General features: G+C 46.6%; 1 protein-coding gene across 5 annotated transcripts in view; it reads left to right on the top strand.

Annotated features, from left to right (window-relative positions):
- The window catches only part of LOC133380514 (semaphorin-3D-like), a 101,903-nt gene that overhangs the window by 43,115 nt on the left and 44,753 nt on the right, over positions 1-14,035 (top strand). For all 5 annotated transcript variants that reach the window (XM_061617905.1, XM_061617904.1, XM_061617907.1 and 2 more), the window contains exon 2: positions 10,652-10,873. In XM_061617905.1, the coding sequence (XP_061473889.1) occupies positions 10,738-10,873 (136 nt within the window). In that variant the 5' untranslated portion in view covers positions 10,652-10,737. The remainder of the gene's footprint in view (positions 1-10,651; positions 10,874-14,035) is intronic.

Below are 14,035 nucleotides of genomic sequence, written 5' to 3'. Positions count from 1 at the left end.
AGAAGGATACCATGGTCGATGGTATCAAACGCCGCTGAGAGATCAAGGAGAATCAACAGAGTCACACTCCCCCTGTCCCTCTCCCGACAAAGGTCATCATACAGGGCGACCAAGGCTGTTTCAGTGCCAAAACCGGGCCTAAAACCGGATTGAAATGGATCAAGATAATCAGTGTCATCCAAGAGCCCCTGGAGCTGGCCAGCAACCACCCGTTCCAGGATGTATGTTTGCAATATGATTCCTCTTCCCTTTCTAGATCCAGCTTGGACATCTGGCATTTCTCGCTCCATATATGGGAAGAGCCTTTGTTGTAGAATCTTGAGCATTACTTTACTTGAATGGGACTTTAAAGCAATAGTTCGATAATTACTGCATTCCCTCGGATCCCCTTTCTTTGGAATTGGGATGTATACTAAGCACTTCCAGTCTGTGGGCCATCATTTTATTTTCCATATTTGTTGACAATTTTTGGCCAAAATTTGGACAGTAACTTGTAGCAGCTCTATTGGTATGCCATCTGTTCCTGGTGATTTGTTTCTTCCAAGTATTTTAAGAGCAGCTTTCACCTCACATTCTAAAATTTCTGGTTCTTCATCATACAGTTCCTTCATGAATTAATCTGTCTTCCTTGCATCTCTTTTATAGAGTTCTTCATTGTATTGCTTCCATCTTCCTTTTATTTCATCTTGGTCAGTCATTTTGGTCCCCTGTTGATTATTCAACATCCCTACTCTTGGTTTAAATTTCCCTTTGATTTCTCTAATCTTTTGGAATAGGGCTTTTGTTGTATCTTTTTCATTGCCCTCTGCTTTTTTAGATGGGAGATTTTCTGACATTCCAAGTCATCAAAGAGTTTGTATCTGTGAATTTGGTGAAGTTGGGGACATTGTACATTATTTACTAACCTGCCCACTATACAAGTCCCCAAGGCTTAAATTTCTTTCCTACATCCTTCACTCCTTGTCAAGTAGATCTTCCCTGGAGCAGATATGTATTCTGCTAGCAGGCAACAATATAACTACCCAGGTGGCAAAATTTGCTCTAGATGCAGGGAAATGAAGAGCTAGATACCAAAAAACCTTGTCGGGCGAGTGGGTTGCGCCCTGGCGGCATTATGGCTGTAATACTTATTCACTAAGTCATGGGGTGGGTCAGGGTACCTTTCATTCGGGAGAGGAAATTTTATTTGAAATTTAGTGCTGTTCATTTACTGTATGCTGCTGAACTGTGTTTGTTGAAATATGACTTGTATTTTAATTTTTTTAAATTTTCCTTTCACATGTGATAAATTGTGGAAGCCTATGGCTCTGAGCAATAAAGATTCATTTCATTTCACCTTTTCCATTATTCTCTTCTATTTCTGTACAATAATTATTGTAGTTGTTCTCTTTGTCCCTATGTACTAGTCGCTGTATTATTGCATTTAGGGTTCTAACTGTGGTTCTATCTCCTTTTGCTGTTTGCTTTCCTTCTCTCTCTAACCATTTTAAGAGTTTCATCAATCATCCATTGAGGTCTTTCTCTCTTTTTAATGAGAGATATTGTTTTTTTGCATTCTTCCCTGATCATGTCTCTAACTTCAGTCCATAGTTCTTCTGGTTCTCTATCAGCTAGATTTAAAGCGTCAAATCTATTCCTTATTTGATCTTTAAATTCTTCTGGGATGTTATTCAAATTGTATTTTGGCATTGTGATTGCTTTGTTATTCTTTTTTAGCTTTACTCTGATTTTTGATATTACCAGTTCATGACCTGTACCGCAGTCTGTTCCTGGTCTTGTTTTTGCAGAACGTATGGAACTTCTCCATCTTCTGCTTCCAATTATATAATCAATTTGATTCCTATATTACCCATTTGGTGATGTCCATGTGTACAGTTGTCTTTTCAGTTGCTCAAAAAATGTGTCTGCAAGAAACAAATTATTGGCTTCACAGAATTCAATTAGTCTCTCTCCTGCTTCATTTCTATCTCCTAAGCCCCATTTCCCCAGAATTTCTAGTTCTTCTCTGTTCCTTACTTTTGCATTCCAGTCCCCCATGATTATCAGAGCATCCTGTTTTGGTGTGTGATCCATTTCTTCCTGTACTTCTGTATAAAATCTTTCCAATTCCTGCTCTTCTGTGTTTGCCATTGGAGCATAGACTTCGATGATGGTTATGTTAATAGTTTTCCCATTAAGTCTCATTGATATCACTCGCTCAGACCTTGTGTTATAGCTCCTAATTGCTTTTGCTACATCACTTCTCACTATTAGAGCAACCGTTTCTTCTTAATTTCTCATTTCCTGCATAAAATATTTTGTAGTTGCCTGATTGAAAAAGCCCACCCTGGACCCATTGGTTTATGACAACTACCGACTGGTTGCAAATACCCCCTTTTTAGGGAAGGTGATTGAGAGGGTTGTGGTGCAGCAATTGCAAGTACTCTTGGATGAAACAGATTATCCTGACCCATCCCAGTCTGGGTTCAGTCCTGGTTATGGGACTGAATCGGCCTTGGTCACCCTGATGGATGACCTTTATCGGGAGAAGGACAGGGTTAGTGTGACCCTGTTATTCTTACTTGATCTCTCAGCGGCTTTTGATACCATTGACCATGTATCCTTCTGGGCCGACTTGGTGAGATGGGTGTTGGAGGCACTGTTTTACAGTGGTTCCAATCCTATCTCCAGGGTTGCTCTCAGATAATAGCTTTCGGTGACTGTCTTTCGGCCCCCTGGCAGTTGTGCTGTGGGGTGCCGCAGGGTACCATCTTGTTCCCCATGCTGTTTAACATCTATATGAAGCCCTTGGGAACAGTCATCAGGAGTTTTGGGGCAAGGTGTCAGCAGTATGCTGATGATACCCAGCTCTATTTCTCCGTAACATCTGAATCAGGAGAGGTTGTGGACCGGTGCTTGGACTCAGTGGTGGGCTGGATGAGGGCCAATAAACTGAGTCTGAATCCTAGCAAGACGGAGGCGCTGTGAGTTGGTGGTTCCCGAGTTCGGATAATTGGGTAGTTGCCTGCTTTGGATGGGGTTGTACTCCCTCTGAAAGAGCAGGTCCGTAGTCTGGGGGTGCTCCTGGATCCATCTTTGTCGCTAGAGGCCCAGGTGACCTCTGTGACTAGGAGTGCCTTTTACCAGCTTCGGCTGATAAGACAGCTGTGGCCATTTCTGGACCGGGATAGCCTGACCACTGTTGTCCACGCACTGGTAACCTCTAGGCTAGATTACTGTAATGTGCTCTATGTGGGCCTGCCCTTGAGGTTGGTCTGGAAGCTGCAGCTGGTGCAAAATGTGGCAGCCAGACTGCTCACTGGGGCAGGATATTACCAACATGTCACCCCGCTGCTGAAAGAACTGCACTGGCTGCCCATTTGCTACCAGGCCAAGTTCAAGGTTCTAGTTTTTGTGTACAAAGCCCTATACAGCTCGGGACCAGGATACCTGAAAGACTGTCTTACCCCTTATATACCTAGCCGATCACTGTGCTCTGCAGGTGAGGGCCTCCTGCAGATACCATCTTATCAGGAGGTTTGTTCTGTACAATATATGAAATGGAGCTTCAGTGTGGCAGCACCTACCCTGTGGAATTCCCTCCCCTTACATATTAGGCAGGTGCCATCTCTGCTATCTTTTCGGCACCTTTTGAAGACTTTCATCTTCCAACAAGCCTTTTAAGTTGAGACCTATCGCAGTCTGCGTCTGTGTTAGAATTGCTTTTAATATGTCTTTTAATATCTTTAACCCTTTTTAAAAAAAATATGTTTTTCAAGTTTTTTTTTTAACATTGTTTTGTTTTAATGTATTTTAAGGTCTTTTTATGATGTTTTAAAGTGTTTTTAGTGTTTCTGTTTGCCCCCCTGGGCTCCTGCTGGAAGGAAGGGTGGGGTATAAATAATATAATAAATAAACAAATAAATAAATTCATGGACTGCAGGCTATCCCTGTCCAGAAACAGCCATAGCTGATAAACCAGACAAATCTAGCCACAGAGGATACTTGCTCTTCTAGTGACAAAGATGAATCTAGGAGTACCCCAGACTATGGACCTGGTCCTTCAGAAGGAGCGCAACCCCATCCAGAACAGGTAATCTGTCTATTTTCCAGGCATGGGAACCACTTGCCCAAAGAGCCTCTGTCTTTCCAGGATTCAAGCACAGTTTATTGGCCCTCATCCAGTCCACTACAGCATTCTGACACTGATCCAGAATGTTCACTGCCTCTCCTGATTCAGATGTTATGGAGAAATAGAGCTGAGTGTCATCAGCATATTACTGACACCTTGTTCCAAAACTCCTAATGACTGCGATATTGAATAGCACTGGGGAGAGAATAGTACCCTGTGGAACCCCGTAACCAGTGGCGTACCTAGCGTATTTGACACCTAGAGCACATCATTTTTTACCACCCCCCTCCACACAACAAAATTATTTTCAGCAATAATGAAATGAAACGAATAATAATAATGGCCCCAACCCCTCCTCCCGGGCCAGATGTGACACAGAAGTAGACTGCCACTGGCTGTGGGGGCTCCATAGAAGCCGAGCAGGAGGCCCTCACGTATCTGCTGGTACAGGCAGGCTGCAGCGGCTGCAGGAGGAGCCCTCTGAGGATCGGCTGTGAGCAGACGAGGCTAGGGGTGTGCCGGGGAAACGGTGATGACGGCAGGGTGGCAAGTGGTGGCTGTGCCATCGAGATCGCCCCGCTTGCTTGCGGCGAGTGTGACAGAGCCCAGCAGCCAGATCAGGCCAGCTGCACCACCTAGCCTGTCCCGCTATTGTCTCATGGCCAACCAGATGCCCACAGGGACGCTCGCAAGCAGGGCTGGGGAGCAGCGCAACGGCCCTCTCCTCTGGCGGCCGGGGGCGCTGCTGAGCAGACAGGCTGGCAGGTGGTGAATGAGTCCAAACCGCCGAAGCACCTCCCTGGCCAGAGGGAGGGGCCTGGTGCATTCCCGCTCTCCCTGCCCTGGCACGGAGCCCGGCGCTCGCCTCGCTCTGCCCGCCCAAGGGCTGCCTCTCTTGGGGCAGGCAGGGAAGGGAAGAAGGAAGCGGAGGAGGAGGGCGACAGCGAGCACTGCTGCCGGGCGGCCGATGGAGGGAGCACAGAGCTGCACTTGGCGAGGGGCGCCATGGAGGAGCCTCTGGCGCAGCCCTGCAGGAAGGCCCCCTTCCTTGTAGCCAACCATGGGGCCGCCGTGGAGGCATTCCCACCTCTGCCGCTGAAAAGAGCCGCTGGAGCCCCGAGGGACCCGCTCTGTTGTTGGCCGCCACCCCCTTATTGCCTGCACCCGGGGCGGACCGCTCCCACCGCCTCGCCCTTGGTACGCCACTGCCCGTAACACACGTGCCAGAGGGCCGAGGAACACTCACCCAGTGTTACTCTATGGACGCAACCCTAAAGATAAGAGCAGAACCACCGTAATACAGTGAGCTCACTGCCAGATTCAAAACTTGAGAAATGTTGCATCATTCCTGCATATGACTGGATGGATAATGATACTCTTCTGTGACAGAGCAGCAACTCATGTCCTGATATGATGACATTGCAGGAGATGCTACTATAATGCTGAAAGACATCCATGAGTAAATGTCTTCAATCATCTTATATGCAGTTATTTACAGCAGCTTAAACTGGCTTGTGGATTACACATTACATTCCAAGTTTAAACATGATTACTCTCCTAAGTACCTTCCATTGTTTTAGGGCTAAGGACAATGATATTTGTAACCAGTTTTCAATATCTTCCTTTTCGAAATGTAGTTTTCGTTTGGAGAAATATCTCAAGAATTTCTATGTGGGCCATTCCTCCACCCAGCCACCTTGATATAAATAGATTTTGAGCACTGAAAAACATTCACACTTTGATACTACCAAAATCAGAACTGGGTACAACCACAGCAAAAGAACAAATGGAACGTCTTGATGGACACATTTCATCAGGCATCTCCCCTTATCCTAAAGACTTGGGCTTATCTACACTCTCATATGAAGTGTTTATATTAACTGATGCACTGACCATAACATCCTTCAATACTACACAAGGCATGGAAGCACCATGTTTGTACCTGTTCTTCCTGTCTCCTCCCTGTCCCTTTTGTGGCCTCCCTGTTTATGTTTGAACTTCTTCCATAGAATGAGAGCCAGAATCTACTTTCACTCAGAGCCATCTCCAAATATAAGCACTATGGAACAAAATTTAAAGTGAGCATCACCCTTCCTGCCTCTGACAAACATCTCTGTATATATCAGGAATAGAGAACCTGTATGGCCCTCCAGACATTGTTGGACTCCACCTTCCCTCAGCCCGAGTCACCATAGCCAATGGTCAGGAGTGATGTTGTATAATCCAATCACATCTAGAGGGCCACAGGTTCCCCATTCCTGGAATACTCCTAGAAACATAGGACTGTAAGGCTACAACCTTGTGCATACCTACTTGGAAGAAGGTTCCATTGCATTCAAAAGGACTTAGCGGGCAACTAATGTGATGTAGCAGACCCATTTTTTTTTTTAAAAAAATCACCATTGAATAGGTATAAAGGGGGACAATTTCATGTGCAGAATGGGCAGGGTGTACCTTTCCCCAGCTGCTTTTCTCCTGGCTAAACTCTGAGATCAGAAGAAAGCCCTGCTTGGAGAACTTCATCTGGGCGAGATTCATCCGGAGAGAAAAGTGGAGCCGAGGGAAGGGTTCAGCACAGCCTTTTCATCTACCACTTGTCCACTGTAAATCAAGATCGTTACCCATTTTATAGATTGGCAGCACAAACCAAGTTCTAATGCACAAGTTGTGCCACTGTCACATCTAGTTAGGCTAGGGATTGGGAACCTGTGACTCTCAAGATGATGTTGAATCATCCCTGACCCTTGGCCATGCTTGATGAGGCTAATGGAGTTGGATAACTCCAGTAATAGAGCAGGTGACCCTGTTGAAGCCCTTGTCACACTGGAACAGCGAGGCATGTCGGGCTGTTGACCAGGTTGCCCCTGAGCGCCCTCTCCAGCAATGTGGAGCCCGGTTTGCACCTTGATACACCAGTGAACTAAGGGCAATGGAACAGGCTGGATGACAGCTAGAGTGCAAGTGGCGAAAGATGTGCTGTGAGGCTGATTGGGCATGAGTAAAACATCATAACCAGGGCCGGCTCCAGGCATGCGGGGGCCCTTGGGCATCAGCTTGCCCTGGCCCCCCCAGTGAGTGGGTGTGCACACGTGCACGTACGCACACACATGCGCCCCCTGCACCCCCCCCACAGCCCCCCTATATGTCTAGTCTTTACCATTGCCCTTAATGAATATGGCGGCCGTGGTTTCCCTAAGGGGAATGAAGCCTCCACCGGCATCTTTGTTGATGGCACACATGCGTGCTATGCATGCACATCTCTGCCATCAACTAAGATGGTGGCAGCAGCTTCAGTACCTTAGGGAAGCTGCAGCCGCCATCTTCATTAAGGACAATGCTAAAAAGCCAGCTGACAGGTAAGTGGGGGGCATGGGGGGTGCGGAATGCGGAAGGGGAGTGGAGGGCCCCTCAGGGGCCCCTCAGGGGTCCTGTAGCTCCAGGGCCCTCGGGCCAGTGCCCAACCTGGCCGCCCTTTAGAACCGGCTGTGATGTTCCTGTATTAATGTATATATGGTAAGTGCTGTTTGTATAGAAGATACATGGTAAGTGGAATGAAAGAGGAGGGGGGAGTAAATGAGCAGTAGAATACTGGATGATTGGCTGAGTGTTTGGTGGACGTTAGTGGGTTGTTTGAGAGGTGTTTGGTGGACGTTAGTGGGTTGTTTTGGTGGAGTTGGGAGGTGGGTGTGAGTTGGTGTATGTCAGGAGAGTGTGGAGAAAGAGGGAGGTGGAGTTCGGATTAGTAATAAGTCAAATATCACAGTAATAGATGAAACCATAAGCTTGTAGATCATTATCAAAGTTATCTTGTTATTAATGTTATTTAATAAATACTATTTTGGTTTAACGAAGGCCTGATCCTTGGCTGGGGTTTCAGAGACCAGTAGGGAGGGTAAGGTAATAACCAAGGCTGAAGGGAAACAGTAACAAATGGTGGCAGCGGTGAAGAGGAGAAGATAACATTATAAGTATCCAGAGCAACCCCAAGTTATGAGTTATCTGCATTGATACCAGGGGGTTGGGAACAGCATAGGCACGCAGTCACGAATGTAACCGGATAGAGAGACTCAGGCAAGGTCTCTGGGAACATTGGTTGTAGAACGTGACTGGTGATGCTGCCTAGCAGGGGGCTCTATTGAGATCTGTGCTAGAGCGGAGAGAGAAACCATAAAAAAGGACAGTCCGGACTGGTGGAGTCCCTGGTGGTGCCTAGTGAAAGGCAGTAGCCACGAGCAGGTAGGAACCTGACAGGGAGAGCCAGGGAAGGGCGTCACACCGGCCCTGATCATAACTGTGCGTACTGTGTGGTGGTGAGGACAGTGAAGAAGGCCCACTGCTCTGCCACCATTGCATCCTCAAGTAGCTGTCCAGTGGAGCTTTTCCATACTGTCAGGGGTCTGCTGACATCAGCTCCAGGAAATAGAGTTTTCGACCTTTCTGAGGCCCACTGTGAATTGTTTGCAAGGCACTGAGGGTAAAGTTGCTCACCTCCGTAGCAATCTTGATGCCCCATCCATATCTACTGTAGTCCCCAGTGAGGTGTCCAGTGCAATGGCTGCTGCAACTTCTTGGGATCGGTTTCAGATGATGTGGCCTGATGTTGTGGACAAGATGCTTGCGATGATGTGGCCAGCAATGTGTCCTCTCAACCCTTGCCTTTCTTGGCTTATTAAAGCTTGCAGAAAGAGTTTGACTGAGTGGATTCAAGGTGTGGTCAACACATGGTTGCAGGAAGGAGTGGTTCCAGCTGCCCTGAAAGAGGTGGTGATCTGACCACTCCTGAAAAAGCCCACCCTGGACCCATTGGTTTGTGACAACTACCGCCTGGTCGCAAATACCACCTTCTTAGGGAAGGTGATTGAGAAGGTTGTGGCGCAGCAATTGCAAGTACTCTTGGATGAAACAGATTATCTTGACCCATCCTGGTCTGGGTTCAGGCCTGGTTATGAGACTGAATCAGCCTTTGTCACCCTGATGGATGACCTTTATCAGGAGAAGGACAGGGGGAGTGCAACCTTGTTACTCTTACGTGATCTCTCAGTGGCTTTTGATACCATTTACCATGGTATCCTTCTGGGCCAACTTGGTGAGGTGGGTATCAGAGGCACTGTTTTATAGTGGTTTCAGTCCTATCTCCAAGGTCATTTTCAGAGAATAGCATTGAGTGTTTTTCTTTTGGCTCCCTGGCAGTTATGCTGTGGGGTGCTGCAGGGTATCATCTTGTTCCCCATGCTGTTTAACATCTATATGAAGCCCTTGGGAGAGATCATCAGGAGATCTGGGGTGAGGTATCAGCAGTACGATGATGATACTCAGCTTTATTTCTCTATAACATCTGAATCAGGAGAGGATGTGCCAGCCCTGGACCGCTGCCTGGACTCAGTGGTGGGCTGGATGAGGGCCAATAAACTGAGTCTGAATCCTATCAAGATGGAGGCACTGTGGTTGGTGGTTCCCGAGTTCAGATTGGTCAGTTGCCTGCTTTGGATAGAGTTGTACTCCCTCTGAAAAAGCAGGTCCATAGTCTTGGGGTGCTCCTGGATCCATCTTTGTCGTTAGAGACTCAGGTGACCTCAGTGGCTAGGAGTGCCTTTTACCAGCTTCATCTGGTAAGACAGCTGTGGCCGTTTCTGGACCAGGATAGCCTGACCACTGTTGTCCATGCATTGGTAACCTCCAGGATGGATTACTGTAATGTGCTCTATGTGGGCCTGCCCTTGAGGTTGGTCCAAAAGCTGCAGCTGGTGCAAAATGTGGCGGCGAGACTGCTCACTGGGGCAGGGTATTGCCAACATGCCACCCAGCTGCTGAAAGAATTGAACTGGCTACCTATTAGCTACCAGGCCAAGGTTCAAGGTTCTAGTTTTGGTGTACAAAGTCCTATGCAGCTTGAGACCAGGATACCTGAAAGACTGTCTTAGCCCTTATATACCTAGTTGATCATTGCGCACTGCAGGTGAGGGTCTTCTGAAGACAGCATCTTATCAGGAGGTCTGTTCTACACAAAGTAGGAAGAGGACCTTGAGTGTAGTGGCACCTATCCTTTGGAATTCCCTCCCCTTAAATATTAGACAGGTGCCATCTTTGTTAATCAGTCTGCAAGACTTGGCAATACTAGTTTAACTACTCATTTAACTACTCGCACTCAGGCAAGATCTGTAATGCTAGGATAGCAGCTTGTCTAACTTAGCAAGATGAACCAGGGTTAGAGTAAGGAGGTGAGTCACAGAGAGAAAAGCTATAGCTGAAAAAATATTGAAATCATATCCAGCAAAAGGGAAAACCTCTCTTTTAAAGCAGAGAGCATGGCGATTAAAGGAACTGGGGTAATGGTTTTCATTTCGATGTCCTGAGTATACCACCCTTCACAAGTACTCGCTACCAATATAGTTCTAGTTCAGAAACGGTTAGATCCAGCCCACCCAGAAAGGTTCGTGACGGGAATAAAGAGGAATTGGGACAATGAACAACTGGGCTGCATTCACTAGAGCTCTTAGCAGCTATGTGTCTAGTAAGGAATCTTTTCTATTTCTCTTTCAGGTGGCAGGTAGCTCTTTCCGAAAAGAAAATGTATCTATGAATGAGATTTTCTTGCCGACACAGGAGCTTTTGGCTGCAGTGAGGGGATGATCAGCCTGACCTTCTGCAGGTGCTGCTGCTTCACCACTAACATAGCCCTGGTGGCTTGGGTTATTTTGCTGACGGTTGAGAACGGTACTCCCTGGAAGCAGCAGATCCCCCGCCTCCGCCTCTCATATCAAGGTAGGGCTTGTCTTGTCAGTCTTTCAGCCAAGTCCCTAGGACAGACGCCCAGAGCCACAACACATCTAATCCATATGGGAGGGCAAAAACCAGGCAGGCTGCTGATCTGACCTAGAGGTTGCCTTATACGCCCGCACACACTTTCACCTTTGTAACATTCAGTAATCCAAAGTCCTTCTCCTGTGACCCTTGCAGAAAGTTAAGCCTCTCAAACTATCTCAAGCATTTGGATATATGCATTCATTCAGGTTGTATTTGTAAAGGGTGAACAGTCAATCTGAGACTCTTTGTTCTGCTCTTCTGTATGGTCTAATCTTAACTGACTTGCAGGTGAACTTTCTGGGCCCTTCCAGGTGACCCAGACAGATTTATAGATGTTACTCATTTTCTTGGGATGCAGATGTTTTTCCAAGTAGTACTTCTATTGCAGGGATTCTGCTTTTTTCCTTCTTCCTTCAAGAGGCAATCTTCAGTTGAGAATAAATACGATCCAATCAACACCTCAACCTGGCTGGCACGCTGGAATAGTCACTCTTATGTGGAATGTGGCAGCTCAAACATCACAGGCATATGTTGAATAGTGGTAGGATGGGGGAGAAGAAATTTGGTTTGATGGGTATTTTAATGTGAACTCACCTGTTTTGGACTCCTGAAACAATACACAAACCAAAACACAACTTCCCTTCAATGTGCACGCTTCTCCAGTTTTTTCAGTGCAGTTCTGTAACCAAAAACTGTACGAAAATGTGTGCCTTGGGGAAAGTGCCCATAAAAATGCATATATTTGTGTGGTAACATATAAAAATGCATTATAATAGGGGGAATTGCTTGCAAAAAATTGTATAGCAGGCAAAATCGCATACAAAAATGTGTATATTATGAGAAAGGTACACTAAAATGCTGATTCATTTTGTGGAGACTTTTTTTTTTTACAAAACTTCACATACTGAGAAAATGTGGCAAACTGAACTTAAGACTGGAAAAATAAGAAACTGAGAAAAATTTAAATTGACAGATTTGTCCATCCCTAGATAGCAGTGACTGTGATATCACTAGTAGCAAGAAACAGAACACATGCAGCACACCACTTTGGGAACTGCTGTTGGGCTTTATTCTATTTATTTTTAAAATGCCTTTGGAGTCTGAGGGTTCCCTTTCCATATGGAGTGGGGCTATAGCTCAACAGGAAAGTACATGCTTTGCATGCAGAAGTCTCGGGTGTCGTCCCTGGTATTGCCAGTCAAAACAAACAAACAGAAAAAGGTGACGTTTCCGGTGATGGGAAAGACCTCAGCGTGAGACCTGAGAGCCACTGGTGGACACAGTACTGGGCTAGGTTGACAATCCTTTTATAAGGCAGCTTCCCATGTACCATAATGGGGAAGGAACATAAGAAGAGCCCTGCTGGATCAGGCCAAAGGCCCATATCGTCCAGCATCCTGTTCTCACAGTGGCCAACCAGGTGTTTATACACTGCTTAAAATCCAGAACTTCTAAGCTGTGTTTAAACATGCAAAAAACAAGAACAATTAGAATTCATCATAGAAACAGAAGCTACCTTCAAGTGCCTGCTGAAATAGGAAAGTCTTTGTCAAGCGGCTGAACTTCAGCAGTGAGGGGTCCTATCTAATCTCAATCGGGAGGAAGTACCATGGGATTGGGTCTACAATACTGAATATACAACTTCTGATAGTTACAGGCCATGCATTTGAGACTCGCATAAAGATCTCAGCGATCAGGCAGCTATGTAAGGGATCGGGTGGTCCTGGATGCAGGTTGTTAAAGGTTGTTAAAGGCCTTGAAAATTAATACAAGAACCTTGAACCTGCCTCAGTATAAATGGGCAGCCAGTACAAGATTTTAAGCACTGGTGTCATGAGCTGGCAGTAATCTGTCCCCATTAGGGTTGCCAGACCAGAAGCATCCCAAAACCTGAGATTTGAGGGGTGGGCCCAAGTGATGTCACAGGGTGGGCCCCAGTGATGTCATTAAGCATTATACATTAAGCATCAGTCACAGTTGGTTGGAGCATACAATTAAAAAAAAATATCTGATTGGAAATTAAGATAAAAATCTAAGATCTGGCATGCATTACCGAAACCTGGGTGAGCAATCTGGGAGGTATTAATCTCTCCCAGTTGTGCCCACCTGGGTATTCGGTTCAGCATCTGGGTAGATCCGAGAGTCGGGGAGGGGGAATCGCTGTGGTCTATAGAAGTTCCATCTCTCTTGTTAGGCACCCCATCCATGTGGCTAATGGCCTGGAGTGTCTGCACATTACGTTGGGCCAGCGAGACAGACTGGGAATACTGTTGGTGTACCGTCCACCCTGCTGCCCAACAGCTTCCCTAACTGAGCTGACAGAGGTGGTCTCGGACTTGGTGTTGCGATCTCCCAAACTTTTGGTATTGGGGGATCTCAACATTCATGCCGAGACCGCCTTGTCTGGAGCGGCTCAGGACTTCATGACCTCCATGACAGCCATGGGGCTGTCTCAATTTGTTACTGGTCCGACGCATGTGTCAGGACATACTCTAGACTTGATTTTTGCCACTGGAATGGGGGAAGGTGATCTGGGAGTGAGGAATCTTACATCTATTCCTTTGTCATGGACAGATCATCGCCTCTTGAGATTTAGACTCACATCATCTTCTCCCATCTGCAAGGGTGGAGGACCAATTAAGATGGTCCGTCCCCGGAGACTAATGAATCCTGAAGGATTTCAGAGGGCTCTGGGGGATTTTCCGGCTGATAAAACTGACGATCCTGTCGAAACCCTGGTCACTCTGTGGAATACGGAAATGACCCGGGCAGTTGACACAATCGCCCCGGTGTGCCCTCTCCATTGCAGAGCTCAATTGGCTCCTTGGTTTACCGAGGAGCTAAGAGTGATGAAGCAAGAAAGGAGACGGTTGGAGGGTAAATGGAGATGAACTCCCGACGGCTGTAATTATGCACTTGTGAAGGCCTCCACGAAACGCTATGTGAAGGCGGTGAGGATGGCGAAGAAGCAATACTTCGCTACCTCCATTCAGTCATCTTGTAACCGCCCAGCGGAACTTTATAAGGTTGTCCGGAGACTTTTACACTCTAGTACTCCGGACGCAATATTACCATCAATGGCCCGCTGTAATGAGTTTGCGAGGCACTTTCAAGACAAGA

The sequence above is a fragment of the Rhineura floridana genome, chromosome 3 (assembly GCF_030035675.1).
Source record: "Rhineura floridana isolate rRhiFlo1 chromosome 3, rRhiFlo1.hap2, whole genome shotgun sequence".
NCBI classification, from domain to species: domain Eukaryota; kingdom Metazoa; phylum Chordata; class Lepidosauria; order Squamata; family Rhineuridae; genus Rhineura; species Rhineura floridana.
Note: the sequence above shows the minus strand (reverse complement) of the source record. Positions and strands in the feature narration are given on the sequence as shown.